General features: G+C 38.1%; 1 protein-coding gene across 1 annotated transcript in view; it reads right to left on the reverse strand.

The window, feature by feature from the left end:
* spryd3 (SPRY domain containing 3) overlaps positions 1 to 20194 on the reverse strand; it is a 45232-nt gene that overhangs the window by 11457 nt on the left and 13581 nt on the right. Inside the window, exons 7-8 of the mRNA XM_007541845.2 lie at positions 11948 to 12097; positions 5561 to 5618 (exon numbers count right to left, since the gene is read on the reverse strand). Of these exons, the coding sequence (XP_007541907.1) occupies positions 5561 to 5618; positions 11948 to 12097 (208 nt within the window). The remainder of the gene's footprint in view (positions 1 to 5560; positions 5619 to 11947; positions 12098 to 20194) is intronic.

Genomic DNA, 20194 nt, shown 5'->3' on the forward strand with positions numbered 1-20194 from the left:
TTAGTCAAACATCTATCAAACCTACATTTATAAACAATTGTATTGTTTAAGTATGTTTTTAAGACATAGTTCAGCATATTTAAATATGCTCAGTGGCTGTAACAATAGAATAGGAATGGAATATTCTGATATTGATGTATGACGGGCATATTACAAAGCACACAGCCGTTCATGATTTATTTAATAAATTATTTAGCAATATCAATACATATTTATATAACTATTCAAACACAAATAAATAATGATAATAATGACACAAATAAATAATGATTAATACTGAATAATATATATTGGATACATGTTTACATGTATATACATATATATATAGACATATGTATATGTTTTTCAGCCGACGAGTTCTAGCTTCAAAGTTATTCAGCAGCTGAGACTGAGTCCAAAATCCGAAGCGAGATTCATCCGTGCTGCAGTGAATCCGTCTCTCTTTAAATATATTTCCCACTTCTTCCTCACATCGTGTCTTTAGGAAACCTTCAAAACAAAAACGGAAGATTTGGGATGTATCTTACTTTGACAGAGTGAAAGAATTACATAGTCTTTACCACCTGTGTAAACTTTGCTGGTGAATGTTATAACACATAATATAAGTTTTATAATATTTGTTAAATTGTTTCATTTCTAATGGAGGCTCTTGTGTCAGAAAATCTAAGTCAATGTTAGAGAATAATTAATTTCTTTAGATTTACGGAATCTCAGTTAGCCTTCATAGCGGTGCTGAAGCCGTATTACACCAAGCACTGTAGCTAATATTAGCTGGTATCTCGCCGGTGGACATAAATACGGTAAAGTAATATTCTAAACACAATATATACACAATAATATGTCCATCTTACTTGTGAAATGTTGTTTGTGGAGCCCTCACATCAATAGTCCATCGATCTGAACAACAATATCCCTCAGTGCTGAGGCATCTTCTGCTGTTTTGGTTGAGCAAAGTAGGAGGGTATACCGCTCCAAGATGGCCGCCGTATTTCCTGCGCCGGAGCAGCCAAAGCGGGGTCTACTCTTATATTATGTCTATGGTTTGAGCTGCAGCCTGACCGCAGACAGACAGGAGAAGACCGCAGCCTGCTCAGCACGGTGCGCAGCAGAACCTCGGATAAGGGAGATGTTCCGTTATTTGTGGTTTCATTTGAGGGGGCAAGACGTTTGTTTGAGGGGGCACTTCCCCCTTTTTGCCCCAGCATATATTGCCCCGTATGGACAGCATGTCGTTTCCACTGAGGTGAATAAGTTTTTATGACATCAACCTCTATGAAGGACGAGGATCAATTTAGATAAAGTGCCCCCTTAAATTGTTATAGAACTATGTTATTAAACCCCTGACGCCCTGTTAGGTAAGAAGGCATTGTTCTTTTTAGATAACATGTTGCTATTGGACAGCTGTTTTTGGAGATGTAGATCAAATTAGAGCATGTCGCTGATGCTCACACAACATTTTAATGCTGTGTGGATGTCATAATAGCATCACATGGAGTCCAAGTAAAATCAAGAGTCCTTTCAATTAAAATTTAAACCAAAATATAAATTTAAGTGGAAATGTTGTAGTGAAAATAACAAAATCTGGGGAAAGAAAATGAATTTGGACCACATTTTAATGCTGTGTGGATGTCATAATAGCATTATGCATTATCTGCGGCTGCATGGGGGCGATGGCGGTCGGGAGGGACAAACCTTCAGGAGCGGGCGTTTAGTCACAGCACGAGTGAGTCAAAGATGAGAGGTTTTAAAAAGGTTAATGGCCCCATGACCCGCTAACCTGCACCAGGCAGAGCTGGGCAGAGTACCAAAAATCATCAGATAAACCAAAATATAAATTTAAGTGGAAATGTTGTAGTGAAAATAACAAAATCTGGGGAAAGAAAATGGATTTGGACCACATTTTAATGCTATGTGGATGTCATAATAGCATCACATGGAGTCCAAGTAAAATCAAGAGTCCTTTCAATTAAAAATTTTATTGCAATCAATATAAACCCCAACATCTGCTATGAATTAAAGCACTACAAAAACACTGTTTTACAAAACACTTTTGGTTTAGTTTCTACTACAAATGTCTTAGTACTCTTGAAATTACACAAAACCATCTTAAAAGTAACTTTTAAGCAAGAAATAGTAGTTTGTTTAGGTCAATAATTCTTTAATATTGATTAAAAAGTTCTAGCTATAAAATGTGTGGTGCCACTGGAAGATTATTTCACTTATAACTTGTACTTTTTTAAATCAATATTAAGGAATTATTGTCTTAAAATAGCTCCTAGTTCTTACTGAAAACCTACTTGCAAGTTAGTTTTGCCTTATTTCAAATGTAGATGAAATCTACTTTCGTTTTTGCAGCAAATGGTTGAGATTAAATCACACACCACAAATTATTTGCTTAAATAGATATACACGCTTAAGATCATTCTCTTAGACAAAGTTTTAGTAAGATTTTGTCTTTGTGCATGTATATTTAAGTGAGCTATAATTTGTGGTGTGCGTTTAAATCAGTCAAAAGTTTCACTGGCTGATTATTTCACTTATAAAATGAGAAAAATGTAACAAGTCAAAAAAGTCACTTATAAGTTAGTTTTGTCTGTTTTTAAGTGTACTAAGTTATTTGTATTAGAGACTAGACCAGATATACTTGGTGAGATTTTGTGAGTGAAACGCAAACACATGAGTTTTTTTAGCAACAGCAGACAGAAAATAAGGGAATTAAAGTTTTAATAATCTCTTATTGAAGCATGCTGTGGTGATAGGGCGCTCTGCGGTGCATATAAAGCTGGTTTTGCATTAGGTATTTGTCACCCCACCCTGCCAGATAGTGTCCACATGCGATTCCTGAGGTTGCTGGGCTGTAAGCGGAGAGGAGAGGAAGGAGCCGCCGGACCGGAGCTCTCACCGTATCCCAAGCATGGGAAGACAAACCTCTTACACACGGCATGGAAAACCACACGGATCATTTTCAGTCACTAACAAATAAGATTAATGGCGGCTCTGCAGGGGCGTGCGCATATCTGTGGCGTCCAGCAAGCAGCGGCCAAGCCAGACGGACCGCAGTGCAACAGCTCTGGCACTGGCACAGTCAGCCTCTAAATGACTGGTCCTGTCTGTCACTCGGCACGAAGGCATCATCCGCAGACTCCGGCAGGACGTCCAGCATCAACTGTTATTACTACTAATGCATCCGGAACCATAACTGCAATCTGCAATGGGATATGGCGGATTTAAGACCATAAACTTGAACTAAAAACATGCCGGGAATGCGCGGAGTGGACGGGAAAATGTTCCTTGATTGCTGATCCGGACAACAGATGCACCCTCCAAAAATAACGTGGCAAAAACTAGCAAACAGAAAGTGACTTTTATGCCATTTTTAGAGTAGAAGCAACAAAAATTTACAACGAGAAAGATCAACAGAGATAAAGTCCAGGTGTCTCCTAAAAGCTCTGGACAGAGAAGGACTAACATGATGTGGCAAAGCATTGTGAGCAGAGTTTTGCAGTAACTAATTACATTTACTCAATTACATTTATTTGAGGAGTTTTTTTTAAATGTACTTTTATTAAACTGTACTTTTTACTTTTACTTTATTATGAAGTATTGCTACTCTTACTTGCATAAAATTTCTGTATTCTCTACTCACCGAATGAAAAGCAAACATGTCTTAACCAAAAGTTCACCAGATTCAGACACACACCTGTAGTTTCATAGTTTGTTTTTTTTTTTTTTAAAGAAACTGATTTGGAAAAAATTTATTTTGCCTGATTTTATTATTTTTTTCTACTTGTCATTTTCATCCTTATAATACCAAAGTTTCCACTTAACTATATTTTGGTCCATCTGATTATGTAATTTTTAAATGTTAAATGATTGATAATTTAACAGTAAACTTTTTACTTAAATACTTTTTAAATTATCTTGGATAGATACTTTTTACTTTTACTTGAGTACAACTATGTTGAAGTAGTAATTCTCTTCCTTTTTGGGTTTTCTACCCTCCTCTGATTGTGAGATAAAGGGTACGAAGAGTATCTTGTTCAGAATAATAACAGCCACCTATGAGGTGCTTCCATATCAGGGCAGCTAATCTCACAGCTCAGAGAGTGAAGGGTGCTGAAGCCTGGGATGGGAAGCTGTGGATGTTTTATTCAGATCCCTACAGAGATAATCTTCAAAGATCTGCAGGAAACGAGAACAAACTCTGACAATACAGATGACTCACGACGGGTTTTATTTACTCCAAGCTTTCCCAGATATGATCACCATCTCAACCTGACAATATCTTTTCTTTTTTCTCTCCAGCTGTTTGTGTTGAGACCTCAACATTCCTGTGAAGTTGTTCATTGATAGGATTCCATCTAAACGTTTGTGTGCTAACTTTTTGGCTACGTTCACACTGCAGGCTTTAAAGCTCAATTCCAATTTTTTTGAGAAATAACTTTTTTTTGCGTGGTCGTTCACACTTCAAAATATTTGCGACTTGTTTGTGATTTCCTGTGTGAACCCCAAAAGATATAAAGTCATTAAAGTCACACTTAGCGTGCTCAGAGTTTAACTAACCGCCATAAAAAGAAGAAGAAGAAGAAATGTTCACGATTGCAGAAGTAAATGTGGATGCTTATGAAGGAGTGTATATTGTTGTCCGACCAGAACCAGCACATTAACAACTTAGTCCTCATTTGGTCCGCCATGGCTGTTTTTCTTCCCGCTTACGGATATCAGGGGGTAGAATAGTGATGTTTGTTGAGATTGGATAAATCCTGGCCGTTCTTTTCATATTTGAAAAGATCAGACATGTATTAGATATGTATTAGATATGGACCACATATTGAAGTAGCATGGGTAGCCTTCGAAAAAACCCAATCTCTGTTGTTCAGGCTGTCAGGAAAGGTCAAATACGGGTCGCATTAAGAGGAAAAAAAATCAGATTTGGGTCACTTCAGGCTGCAGTGTGAACGTAGCTTCTGTCATGAGGGCCAAAATTGTTGCCTCAAAAGTATTCATGGCTCAAAAAAAATTTTAAAACTAAAATCACCAAAAATGTTTTTTTATATGCATTTTATTTTACCTACTCAACAATAGACTAAGGATGGGCTATTTTTATTTATTTATTTATTTTTTTTTTTTGTAGGAATAGGACAATATATAAAAATTTTCTAATTGTTTTTGGATATCGTCACCTTCTTAAAATAATTATCTAAGTCATTTTTGATAAAAACAAGGTCAGTTGAAAACAGCTGCTGTATTTAGTCAAGTTTTAGTCCAGCAACTAAAACCTGATTTGAGTGCACTTAGGTGTCAATCAGTCTATGCGATTCTATTTCCCATCTATGTAAAAGTAAACCAGAAAGCTTGGAAAAGATTATCACTTTATGTTTTATTAGCAGCTTGTGATTTAAAAGTCGTAGGTTTGTCCTAATTTACTCTTTAATTGTGGAAGCAACAAAATCTAACAGCATCCTCAGACGTTTAAAGGAAGTCTGATTCATTAATTTCTCTTAAACTGGAATAAGAATGAAATTCCTCAAGCTGGAAAGAAATCATGAGAAAGTCCCACCTGCATGATAGGCGACGGACCCTCGGCTCCACCCAGGGTGTCTGTTCTTGGGATAATCCTGAATGAAAAACGAAAGAAATGGTCACTGTAGGGTTCTGTACCCTCAGAAGATATGAGAGCGCCAGTCATTTGGCTCCTTCATCATTTCAAACCATCCTTGTATCAATGCATCTGATGCCTGCTTTTTCTGTAATCTACCGATAGTCTGGTAGAAAAAGGGATTATGGGTTTGAAACTAGGCCTGATGGACTCTGAACATTCAGAACCACATAAAGACAGTTAAAAAGTCGGCCTTCTATCATTTGAAGATCATTTCCAGGATTAAAGGACTAATGTCCCCAGAGTTGTCTCAACTTTCCAGACCTCTCAGGTCTTCTTGCTCTGGTCTACAGAACCAAACGTGGAGAAGCAGCTTTCAGGTTTTAAACTCCTCTAATCTGGATTAATTTCCAGTAAACTGAAAAACACCCGAAACACTGACTTCCTTTAAAACAAGACTAAAAACCTACCTGTTTAGAGTTGAATTTGATTCATAGCAACTGAAACATTGATAAAATACATTTGATATATATTTCCTAGGTGATTTGGATGACGACATTTTACAAAATGTATTGTTTATTGCTTGTCATAAATTATGATTGTAGGATGTTTTTATGATGTGAAGCACTTTTAATTGCCTTGATGCTGAAATATGAAGTGAAAATAAACTTGACTTAATTTAGGTAATTCAGGTGCAAAACATCTAAAATCAGTGGGACACCGCTCCTCGAGGACAGATGTTGGACACCATCTGCACCATTTGCAAACTGATTTCAGTCTATAACCAACTACTCCGACTCTCAAGATCGCCTTGCTCTGTTTCCATCATCAAATATATGCAGGATAAGTGCTTCTTCTGTACCAAGAGAAATAACCATCGGCCCACTTGTGGATAAGATCAAGGGATGACTCAGAGGTAATTACCAGCGATTTTTATCTGTTTTCTAGGCTGCACCTCTATTATTGTAAAAACACACCACTGAACAAGAGGAAAGATTAACGGGGCAATGACTTCATGATCTTTCATCTTCCATTTGGCCCTCTTTTCTAAACGATTACTTACTTCTTTCCATTCTGTCCTCACTGTTAAGTAAACTCTACTGCACTTATTTTATTATTAACAGGAACAGGAGGCCTACAAAAGACCTTTCATTTCTGTGTTATGATAAGTCTGACACAGAGGATGGCCAAATGGAAAGAAAATAATTAACCAAACATCCAGAAAAGCTGGAGAAGTTAGACTAATTTTTCAAAAACAAAGAAGGCAGGTGAAATTATTATTATTATTATTATTATTATTATTAGCACTTGTGTTGGGATGGAAAATCAACAAAAGAATGACTAAATAATTACAATTAAGGTCGCCAACATTTCAAGGGAACGTCATGGATTTTATCTAACAACACGGCAGGGAATCTGTTAACAAGAAATGGAAATGCAAAGAAAAAAAGAAAGAAAGAAAGACAGAAGAGAGAGTAAGACATCAGTAGACAAAGACAAGAAGACACAGGAATGCAGCTGCAACCCTGAAACCTCTTCATCCTCCAAGTCTGCTGCTTCTTAACCACAAGCCCGAGGATTCCTCCGGCTCTCCATGTGGAGAAGAGCAGCGTCTCAAGAGTTTGCAAAACTGATTGAGACACCAATATAATCTGTAATTTGGAGAAATGGTTCAAGAAAAACAAAAAAAAAAAAAGGTTTGAAAATCCAATAATGATTCTGTTCAGACCGCAGAACTCTAACCAGCTATTAAATGTCTGTTTTCATCACCATCATTGTAGTAACTGTTGTGAACATCACTTTACTGTCTTGATGTGCTTTATGCATTAAATAAGAACTCTCTATAGGTGCAGAAAAACCCAACCAGAAGTTTAAATACACGGAATAAAAAGACACATCCATCTTTTTTTCTCAATGCCTGAAGTTTAATCAGACCAAAATTTTCTTGCTTTAGGTCACTTGGAATCACCAAAATTACTTCCATTTTCCAAAAGCTATATAAATGAGAGGAAGATTCAGAAGTTTACATACGCCTCCTCAGCAAAACATATGAATTGGATCAAATGTTTTGGGTTTCCTTCAACTACTTTCTCTCAATAGTTGCTGGAGTTCTGGACTACTCCTCCTGACAGAACCGGTGGAGCTGGGTCAGGTTTGAAGGCCGCCTCTCTTAGACACACCTTTTCCAATTTTCCCACAAGGCTTTGTGGTGGCCACACCAGAAAATTGGCTTTATTGTCCTTAAGCCACTTTTTAACCACTTTGGCCCGAAGCTGAGGGTTGTTGTCCATTTGGAAAACCAATCTTCCTTTAGATGTTGCTTCAATATTTACTCATAATGTTCTTCCTTCATGGTGACATCTATTTTATGAAGTCCACCAGTTCCTCCTTCAGCAAAACAGCCTCACAATAAGATGCTGCCACCGCCGTGTGTCACAGTTAGGATGACAGAAGCATCGTCCTTTTTCCTCTAAAGATAACAATGGTGGTTATGTCCAAACAGTTCCACTTTAGTTTCATCAAAATAAAGGAAGTTTCTCCAGAAATGAAGTTTCTTTGTCCCTGTGTGCATTTGGAAACCGTAACCTGGCCTTTCGGGCCATGTAGGTACTGGACACGTCTCACTGTGGATAATGACACTGTCCCATTGGCTTTGGCTTTTGTTCTGGAGATGATTTGTCCGACACCAGTCCGACACCTGTTTGCTAGCAGGAATGCAAAAGAATGGCAGTCCTGGGTGGCATCCACAGCTTGGTGGAGCAGGACCTCCAATATCAGGTCATCCCATCTAAGTGGAATCTGAGCTTTCCACACTGTGGAAGAGTAAACAGGTCGAGGGGAAAAACCTGTGACAGTGAAGGTGCGGGCTGAGAGGAAAACCATGTGGAAGGAGATACAAATCATCGACTGCAGCTATCACACTGACATATCACAGAGGGGTCTAAAAATAAAGCTTAAGCCAGGTATTACCACAGACGTGAGAGTATGTTGTGTGTGCTGAAGGAACACTATATGGGAGGGTGAAGCAGTGGGCTCTGTTTGTACGTGCCAAACTTATAGGGGTTGGGCAAGGACCATGTGGAGAACTAATGCAGGTCTGTTTGTTTAGCCTCATGTCATCAGGCTAAAACCTCCAGGCCCCCACAGCATAACAATGACTCTCTGATCTGTAAGCATCTGTGTTGGCGTTTCCTTAAAGTTTTATGGATGCAGGGCGGAAAAAGAAAAACAGACAACTTACTTAATTTGCTCTGCTGCTGACAGGATTGCAGATAAGGATCGCAGGGAAGATTAGGCTGTGTAATTTTATCCAAACTATTGCTCAAACACAACATCATGTCCAAACACTGAGTACTCTCCATTTGAAATCATGAAAGCAAACTTCATGCTAAGGATACTACCATTGTTTCTTGTTGTTGTAATGCTTTGAAAAATGTTGTCTCAATGTTGAGAATTGAGAGGTTATTGTGATAAATGTCAATATTGTTGTTTTGAGACAATTTTAAAGTAATATAATGGTAATAATGGCATAATAAAGCAAGAAAATATTGTCAATGATCAATAAACTTCTAATTCTACTGAACATTTCAATGGAACTGAAAGACATTTTAAATATCCAAAATAAATAAACCTAACACCAAATAAAATAAATAATGAAGTCTCTGTAAACAAAAGGAGAGTAGCTTAGTAGAGACCAAAGCACCAGACTGAAGACTTTCATCATCCAGTTTTTGATAGAGAGAAAAGAGAAATCAATAAATCATGAAAATGGAAATTATTGAGCTTGTTCTAATTTATTGTGCAATTCATTGATTTATTGCTTAAAGTGACATGCCTACTGCTTAACGCTGCATTTTAGAACCAACTTTGGTGCAACTCATGTCATGGTAGTACCATGTCTTCGATGGCGCAGAGGAAAGAAACACTCAGAGTGTTTTCACACCTAATATTCCAGTAGATCCGGTTCGATTGGAGACCAAAATTCCAACATTTGTTTCATTTTCAGCTACTGCAGTTCTGTTTCACACTGCGGTGTGTCAAACCAATCAACTCTTTGAGCAAGCTGTTCCACCACTCACCTGTGGTACCAAGAACTACTAGCATCAACAGTTTTCCAGTCAATCAGTGCCCCAAAAAACAAATGGCGCTCCTGGATCGTAGTATAGTTTTTTGGTCTAGTATCTAGTTTAAATATCTTAATACACTTGTAACAAGACAAAAGTAACTTTTTAACAAAATATAGGAGCTTGTTTTAAGTCAATAATTAATTAATATTGATGAAAAAGTACTAGTTCCACTGGCAGATTATTTCATTGTTAAAAGTGAAATAATCTGCCAGTGGAAAGAGTATCTTTTCATCAATATTACAGAATCATTTACTTAAAACAAGCTCCTATATATTGCTGAAAAGTTACTTTTAAATTAGTACACTTGAAATAAGAGTAAACTAAGATATTTGCACTAGAATCTAGACTAAATTACTTGGTGAGATGTTGTGTTTTTGCAGTGTTGCAAGTGCCAAATAAACACTACTAAATTCTGAGGAAGTGTATGTAAACTTCTGGTTTCAACTGAACAAGTGCGACCTCAGTGCTAAGCCTGCAGCCTCATTTGAAACGCTTAACGTGCCGTAAACAAAACCCATTTCCACATGGCACTTCATCTTCCTGTTCTGCCTCATGTGCAGCCTCGCTCTTACACAGGTGTCAAAGAGGTATTTATTTATAGCGGAGAGCTGGACCTTCCTGCTGCTTCTCAACGAGATCTGGATGAAACCTGAACTTCTGCATGAGCAAACACCGAGCTGTGGATGTGAGGGCTCAGGGTATTCACACTGCCAAATCATAGAAAGCATTAGTTTATTGCAACTGGAGATATGGAAATAAAATGGAAGAGGTTGTATTTTTGAATGGCAGGTCATTGAATTATTTCCAATTCCTCCTTACCGTACCAAACCCATTTGGGCTGTCAGTTGAGTCCATGAGTAATTAGGCTTTAGGATGGAGGACTGGGATAGGCATTGTTTGACTTAATGAGTGAAACTGGCTTCAGGTTAGCAGGTATTTGTCAATTTGACAAGATAATGGTGTGAGGGGGTGTTAGGGGTGGGGGAATGGGTAGGAAAGTCTGGATCATTTGGAGCTTGCTCTGACTCCTGCATGAATGTGTGGTACAAATTTATCTGTCAACCTTTGTTGCAATATTTCCAAAGGCTGAGCTGGCCACGTCTATTCAGAAAGTTGAGCAGCAAAAATAAAAAAATAAAAAATAGGGAAAAAAAGCCTTAAGTCAACATGTCCAGCAGAAACAGCGGCAGGGAGTTCCTGGTTAAATGGAAAGTGATTTGTGTTAAGATTCCAGCCTGTATTGTTTGCATGCTGGGTGAAACGGATTACTTGGAAAACCTGGAAACTGTTTTGCAACTTTCACGCCACTTTTCCTTGATGGCTTTATAATAGGAGCCAGATGCAGCAGGAAAAGGACCACGAGAATTAATAAAGTAAAATAGTGCTGAGCTCTAAGCTCGAAGGAATGGCTGCAGGTAACCTAAAGTAAACATTAAAATACAAGGAGTGAATGTGTGTGTTTAGCTTTCAAAGAACAAAGAAGTTGTTTGTGAAGATGACAAAAAGCGACATTTCTGTGATTAGTTGGGTAACTTCGTAGAAATTATGTGGCTTTGACTTTTAATCAAACACAAAGACGTCTGGTCTGACTTCTAAGAAAGAGTGAACTGTTCCTTTAATTCAAGTGGCTGCTTATTCACATCACTGTTTGCTATTGGCGCAGTTTGTTTTTCTGAGTTATCAGCTTCTAATCATTCTTCACTTTAAGAGTAAATACTTTCAGTCGAGATTTATAGACTCAGATCTCGAGATATTTCTGCTTTTTTTTTTTTACAACATTCTGGATATTTTAATAAGAAGCACTCATCTAGTTTAATGTAATTATCTATAAGATAAAAACTTTGCTTCTGGTGTGGTGGTAAAGAGCTACTTCACTGCATGCACATTGATATGCTTGTTTTGTTTTTGTTTTTTAAATCAAAACCACCAAGACAACTACCCTCACTACCCAACAGCTTTTTATTTATGTGAAAGGAGAGAATTTCATTTCCTGGAAATGGAAAGCAAAAATTTCCCACAAGGAAGTCTGAGGAAGACTTTATAGTGTTGGAAGAAGAAATGTACATAACTAAACTCCGCTGAGCTACACTGTTTTCACTCTGTTGCACTAAGTAGAAATAAAATGCTTCGGCCAAATGCTAAAGAAAAGGAGAGTACGGAGAGTACCCCTCTGAGCACAGGTGTGTCTGAAGTTATCCAAGCATTTACTTTGACAGCTCACCCTTCTTGCCAAGCCCAAGGCGATGTAGCACTTCTCCCCAGCATCAACTATCTCCACTTCATAGTAGTGGCAGCGGGTGGTGAGTGGCTGGCGGGCCTGAGCCAAACCAACGTCCATGATGCTCTTTCCTTTGCCAACATATTCCAGGAGCTGAGAGAGAGTCACAGAGAAAAGAAAAAAATGAGGTTTTATTTATTTTTCCATAGTCAGGTGCACCAATTTAATACGACAAAGGTTGTAATTATTTACTGTGTTTCCAGTAACCAGAAACAAGGTCTTGATATGGAGATTGTAAGTTTTCATTTACAAGGATCATGCACTGCAAAAACACAAAAACTTACCAAGTATTTTTGGTCTAGTTTCTGGAGCAAATATCTCAATACACTTCAAATAAGACAAAACTAGCTTTCAGATAACCTTTCAGCAAGATACAAAAACTTATGTCAATAATTACATGGGGAAAATGTACTGAAATTTGACAACACTAAACTTTATTATTGTTAGCTTGTTTTAAGTAAAACATTCCTTAACATTTATGGAAAAGTACTAGTTATTAGTGAAATAATCTGCCAGTGGAACAAGATATCTTAACTTACAATATGGGAAAAATTAATTTTTTCACTGGCAGATGTATTTACTTTTGAAAAGTTACATTTAAGTTAATTTTGTCTTATTTTACATGTACCAAGTTACCTATACTAGAAACTAGACTAAAAAAATACTTGGTAAGATTTTGTGTTTTTGCAGTGTGTACACCAAATATTTCCCTTCTTAAAGCTCCCTGTGGTGGCTGGTTTCTGCAAACCAAGCTCTGTAGCACTTCAACCTGGAGGTCAAAATGTAAACCATTTGTGTCCAGAATGTGTGTGGTCTGCAGAATTGTTAGTATGTTCGTTTGCCAACATGTCCAAAATTTTCCCCAGGAAATCAGGCTTATCTATTAAACAAATAGTGTATGTTACGTCGTCAAAAGCAACTTAAGGTAATAGGAGTGTTATTTTCCAATGGCGTTGTGTCAGGTGAAACAAAAGGGCAAGGCAGCCAGGTGGTGATTGGAATAAGAATCATATTTTCCCTTGTTTTGAACACAGGACTATCCCTAAGATTCAGCTCATTCTCTGAGTTCAGGTTTAATGGAAAACACACCTGATCAAACTTGAACTTCATGACTTACCTCCTCCAAGGGAACCAGACTGACGCAGAGATTTACCCACACAGCTAGCTTTTGCAGGTGCTTCCTAAATGAGTGGGCACTGTGATAAATTGAAGCGTCCAAACCCAGTAAAATCCCCACCAAAACGCCCACGGTGACTTACCTACAAGTACGGACAGGGATGTATATCATAATACTGCTACTTTCCAGGCTATTTTAATCTATTTTATTATAGACGGGAGGATTTGGATGAGCAGGAGGGCAGCTGAGCAACCACAAAGCCTTTAGGCTGAGAAATGTTTCCATTCAACATCGGTATTTGAGAGTGAGTACCCAGAAATGAAAACAGCCCCTGGTGAAAGGCTGAGATGACAGATGAGATGGGGGGTGGACAAAATCGCCGATATATTACACCTTTGTCTTTCTGAGTGTGCAACCCCACCTGGGAGTGCTTGTCACTAGCCAGACACTTAATGGACACACCCCATGGAAAGAGTTTAATCATCTGGGTTAAAGAAGTTCCATGTTTGACAAAACATTTTCTGAGAAAATCAACTTCCTTCTTTTGTGCAATGTTAGCTAAGTAATTGTAAGTAACAGCAATAGTTAAACCACCCTAAAAAACATTTAGAAACATTTTCTCACCGTACAAACATAATCATGGCTGGTTTCTCCAAAACCTCCCAATATAATAATACGACTGACCTGGTCATTTGACAGCTACATCCACACCAAGTCATTTTAAGATCCTTGAGTAGTCTCATTAGAATAAAATGTGTTATTCTGCTTCTTTTATTTTGAAAAACTGGCTAGAAATGCATTCTTAATAAACAATAATGGCCTTGAGCAAAGCGCTACTCACTTTTAAGTGCAAAACCAAAAGTTTTAACCTGGGACAGTAAAATGTACATATCACATAGTCAAAGGAATCAAGCGCACAAAATTCAAAATGTGATTTTCACTGAAGTGAGCTGATCAAACCAAGGCTCTGAAGCCTGGAGTAGTTATTTGGGAGTCACTGCAACTCTTATAAGATTACATTTTTAATCTTATCAGATCCTCTTTGCACTTCTCATCACTGAGTACAATAATAGATATATTTTGCACATTAAAAACTCACAACTTGCACTCTGTCTCCCAGCAACCAGCCTATCTGTGCAAATTGGAGGCGTGTGTGCTTCTCCCAGCTGGGAAGCCCAGCTCAGGTGCATCTTTCTTGGCAAAGGGCCTGGTCATCATGGCACTGTATTTACTGCTGTGAAGTTCATGGATGGCTCATTTCAGCTGCTTCCTTTTAATTATATCCACAGCAGGAGGAGATGCGTAATGCAGCTGCACCGCTAAGAGCAATAAAACAAGTTACTTGGACCTGGTTTAATGAGGTTATAGTCTCGGCATGAGCTAACTTTGGTCTTTCCTTTCTCAAATTCTCTGACGCCAGTCGGCTTAATGGAGAGCTCCTTCACTGCTCCATCCTTGGTGAACGAAGGAGCATTACAGAAGATTCATCCTCCCAGCAGACCTGATAATTTATAACAATCACTGCTCCAAACAAACTCAATAAATGGTAACGTCACTGAAGTTTTTCTAATTTCTTTGAAATAGTCTGTTTTATGCACATACACCTGAGTATTTTCTACATTTTTAAATGTATCCTACTTAGCTGCACGTTTTTTTGAAACACGTAAGTGTTTCATACAAATATTTTGACATGATTTAAGCCCTAAGGGGAAACCAGTTAGAGAACCTTGACATTTAAATGATCACAGCTTATGTAGAAAATACATATACAGTAAAGTGACTTGGCCTTACAGGATAATTGCGCCTTATAATGATGATAATAATAATGCCTTCGGCTACCGTTACATAACTCTATTGGCCACAACTTGTCTCTCTTGGTACAAAAAAGATACAAACAAAATCTCAACAAAGTAAAATAGGTCATTTATGAGCATTAATGCATTCATTTTTTGGACAAAAAGAGATCTTAGGGAAATTTTATTCTTTTTTTTAATAGATCATAATAAAAATGGAAGAAAACCCAAAAAACAGCAACCAACTAGGTTTCACAATATCATTATTTAACCATTTTCTCTGCACAAAAATTAAATCTTTTCACATTCCCCAGAGCCAAAACAGGTTACAACATTATCCTCTGCTTTTTTTGTTGCAGACTGCCCTTTCCGTATGTACCCTTGTGTCTCCTTAACCCGCTGTACTTTCATGCCTGGACAACTGTTTTTCTTTAGGGAGAGGAGGAAAGAGTTTCAGTGTGGTGAGCTCTTAGTCACACCTTTCTTCTTTACTTCTTGCTGCTGAGTAACAGAGAGCGAGACCAGCGAGCTGAAAGAAAGATGTAGCCTTGAGCGAAGCATGCCTCGCTGGTATAGCCAACAATCTCGCTCCCTCTCTTTTTCTATTGCCGTCTCGCTCCTTTAATTTTGACAGGTGAGAATCGTGATGGTAATGTGCAAGGCCTTGTTTTGTTGAGCTGCTACCTGGGAGACAGATGCAACACCCAGAGAGAGGTCCTGCTGGTTTCCTCTCACACCTATAAAGTCTTAAAGGAAGGCGAAACTAAAATTAGGAGATTTCACTTAAAACCTTTTGCTTAAGCAAAATTTTTTTTTTGATTTCTGTTGTGGCATTTATATGGCACTCCAAAACACCAAAATGTTTTGGTTATAATTAAAAGTCATGGAAAAAAGTCAGTAAATCCTAAAAAATAATTTGATCGTCTGCATTTTGACGACTAAATTTTCAAGAAAAACTGCAATGATAAAACAAGGATTCATAAATGTTAATAGAAACATTAACAAATGCAAGTAACTACTGCAAGATAGCTTCAGGATGCTCTAAAATTAAACCAGAAGGTGACTTGAAATGACCGACTTTCAGGCTGACCAGAGTATCAAATAAAAAGCTAAATGGATTTTATTTCTGGTTTGTGAATGTGCTATTAGTTTGTCCTGGAAAAAGAAGTCTTTAATCACAGCTGTTAGTGAGAGAAGACTCAAAACTTTAAGAAGCTGCAGCACAGAAGAGTCGTTTCTATGAATATAATTAAGCCTCAAACATCCAAAATGCAAATTAGGGCTGATTTATCCGAGAGTGGACCCCAGCATATTCACAGCTCAGTATTTTTATGTGGAACTTAACTTTAAATTATTTGAAGAAAATCTCCCAATTCCAATTTTTTATTTTTTTTGCAGAGCTCATCTAAAATATCTCAAAGAGTTTAGGAAGCTGAAATACAAAAATGCAATGCTACTAGACACACAACTGACTGGCGTCTGAAAAATAGCAAATTTAGAAGCACCATTTATTAATGCTAATTAAAGTATATATGGCGTTAGAACTTTCAAAGTTGGTGGATTTAAAAGTTTCTAGACGGTGTCTCAAGCATTAACAGATTTTACTATTCACAGGCAGCTTTGGTTTATTTTAAAAACAACAGTGAAAGTTGTAACTGTCTACTTAAATCACTATAATGACTATTCACACATTGTGTGATGATGCCTCGCTTCCTAAAACTGCAGTTATAGTTTCCGGTCAATATTGAAACATATGCAACACGCGGCCCTAGAAATAAAGACATAAAAGTTACGTTGTGAAACAACTCCTTTCACGTTGCTAAAGGAGCTACAATAAGGTAATTCAACGACGACATCACGTCACTGTCTGACCAAACTCTGCTACATTTTTGAAGATACAATGTTATTGTCAAAAGCTCATCCTGTTTTTTACACTTTTCAATTAATATTTATTAATACAACCCCAAAGAGATGTTAAGTATTCATATTAATAGAGCTTAAAATAAAATAGCATCCATTCCAATTTACTTTAAAGTTTTTTAAATACAAATGCAAAGTATGGTATGTTTTTTTTAACCATCTCTTTGACTATGCAGCAAAGCCAGTGAATTTTTAGGTGATCAATGCCAAGACTGTTATAAAACAAGGTTAATCTCCACACACCTCTGTGGAAACATGGCTCACAATCACCTGTGTAGGAGAGAGTGGAGAGCAAACAAACTGAAGATTTGAAACTGGAACTTCCACCACAGTGCTGACTATGAATACAAGGGAATACCTCCAGATGACAGACTGTGCAATGGGATAAAGAAAGACAAGCGCAGGCAGAACAGCGTTGCAGTTCTGTAATTTGTTAACACATGCAAACGGAATCAGATTAACAGAAGGACTTTTCCCTGACAGGACTCCTGGTTGTATAACATTACCAAAAACAGTTAGCTTGGCTACTGAAGAAATCAATTAGCAAATCTTTCAGCTTTTCAAACTTTAAACTCAAATACGGTTACGTTTGGTCCAACATCCTCATCAAATCCAAGTTTAAACATCAGAAGTAATTTAACACAGCTCAGGTAGCCACCAAAGCTGTTCCCGATTCATTCTACGCTCCACAATTAATGTAATATTCACCTTATAAATCATCATTTCTAAAAGACCGAGTAGCACAGAAGACAGCCGACTGGTAGCTGTGCCACAATTTTAAATCCAGCAATCTAAAATGTTCTGAGGTTCACAAACAATTTATTTCTTTCACTTGTCAGTTGTGCACAAGTTAAACAAAATATTTCTGTTCTGACATAATCAAACATTTTTTTATTAGATTAAAATGATTGGGAATCATTGGCATGCAGTTTTACAAAAACTTTTTTGTAGTAGCTTGAGTGGAATATGGCATGTCATCAGCCAGTGAATCTCCTTTGCCAGAACAAGTTAAATGGTGGCTGCCCAGCAAGTTGCAGAGGTGAGTCTTCCATAAATCAAACTTTACTGCAGTGCTTAGTCAAATCAAGCCTCAAAGGGCAGCTTAAGAAAATAATCAGAGGCACCAAGAAAATTTGATGGAATATGTAGCAGTGTCTCGTAAAATACCTGAACTCACTATAATGGGAGGGAAAGTAGGCATAATCAAACCTTTGACAACTTAATCAGAACAAAAATTGACAGAAAACAGTGGGAACAAGGCGTAAATTTTCTGTAATGGGTTGCAACTGAAAAAACTACTCATGACACGTTAGAAGAACATGACAAACTTGCAAATAGCACCAAATCCACCCTCCAAGCTAACCGCATCTCAATACAATAAATAATTTCCAGAATGCGCTGGAACATGCCACACGAGAACCACGCCTTAACCCACAGAACCCAAAGAGCCGCTGCCAGCACTGCTGCCAAACACCGCAGGACATGCATAGAGGTCCCGCGTTCATGTCTCGACACATAGCACCCATTACATTAGAGTGACAGCTACCATGTCAAAAATGATGCTGATGGCTTTCATGTTGTTACTGATGGAGGTTGCAGGTTGATGCCACAACAAATGACATAATATACTTAAATACAACTACTGTGGGAAACAGCAAATCACTGCCTGAGCACTTTGACAACATTAATGAGGTTTTTACTGGTGGCAGAGGTAATAGTTTGGGGTCCACTAGAGCTCAAAATGTCAAAAATCTTTGGGTTCTCCACTTACCTCTGCTCAAAAGGTATTTGAAGAGAGTCTTGGGAAACTAGATTGGTCAATATTGGAATTGCATCATAACTTTTGACTCTTGGCTTTAGTTTTTACACTGATGCAGCTGAAGAATGTTTTTTGTCTGTGTTTGAGTCTAAATGGTTCCTGAAAGCTAGAAGACCTGAGATGTCCCACAATGAGACGTGTGATGTAGAAGGAAAGATGGAGAAAAAAGGGAAAGGGAAAGAAAGAAGGAATATAGGAAAGGAAAGAATGAATGAATGAAGGAACAGAGGAAAAATGGTAAGAAAAAAGATCAGAAACAAGAATGTTAGGAAGGAAGGACAGGAGAGAAAGGATGAAGAAAGGAAGCCAAGAAGCAAGGTAAGAAAGAGGGAAGAAAGGAAGAATCCAAGGAAGGAAAGGATGAAGAAAATGGGTGTAGGAGGGAAGGAAAGAATGAAGGTTATGAAGGAAGGAAAAATAGGAAGGGTAGGAAGAAAGGAAGGGACGAAGGAAGGGGAATGCAAAGATGAAAGGAAGGAAGTTAGAAAGAAAGGAAGAAGAGAAAGATAGGATTGAAAGAAAGAACAAAAGAAAAACAAACAAATGAAAGAAAGAAGGATGAAAGGAGAGATGGAAACAGAACAGATGATGGTGTCGACAGATCAGCTGATGTTCTGGTGAAGACCCTGCCGTATTATCGATACATCTCCTCCTTTCATGAGACCAGGCGATCTCCTAGACAACGACATGAATGGCAAGACGTTTCACTCCCAGGCGTAAGGGAGCCACAGAGAGGAACGGATGCTCAAAAAGCAACGACTGGATGACTGGGGAAACAGACAACTGCAGCCTCAGGTGGCGTCCACTTTACTTATCGGCCCGCTCATCCGCAGCTGACGGGATTAAGTTGGTGGGCAGAGAGACTGCTGTGACAACAGGAGGTGGAGGGACTGCAGGCTCGAGTTCGCAGTGAGCCGCACGTACGCAGTGGACCGCCAGCCAAATATCTCCTCTCAAGAGAAACGGTGAAACAGCAAACAGGGTGGCGAGCTGAAAAAGCCTCATTAGGTGGACTATGACCAAACACACAGGCCGTGTTTGCATAGGAGACCTTTGTCTTGAGCAGTCATGATGAAGGTAGAAAACAAATACGTGGATCCATGTGTGCAGGCGTAAACTTAAAGAAACGAAGGCGGCCGATCACATTCAAGGTTACACGTAATTGATTGGTGGTAAACTCTAAGAAGCTTTAAAACCCAAACCAAACAGATCAGTCACAGGTTTGAGAAGAGGGAGAGGCCTCCATTGTTAGAAAAGAAGTGGAATAAAGGAGGCTTTTTAATTTATGTGTTTTCTGTCCGTCTAGAAGTCTCTTGGTACACAAGGTCAGGTGAAGAGTTTTTATAGACAGCTAATTGCATTTTCTAACAGTTTAAGGCAAAAGGAACTGATTTGGGTCAAACGTTTGACATTATGATCATGTGAGCTATGATTTTCATAGAGTGAATGATGAGATATTAATGATTTTAAGATGATTTGACAAAAGTTTTACTACTACTTGGTTTTGCTTATCATACAACTGGGGATTTCCAGGTAAAGGT

The sequence above is a fragment of the Poecilia formosa genome, unplaced genomic scaffold (genome assembly GCF_000485575.1).
Source record: "Poecilia formosa unplaced genomic scaffold, Poecilia_formosa-5.1.2 Scaffold637, whole genome shotgun sequence".
Lineage (NCBI taxonomy): Eukaryota > Metazoa > Chordata > Actinopteri > Cyprinodontiformes > Poeciliidae > Poecilia > Poecilia formosa.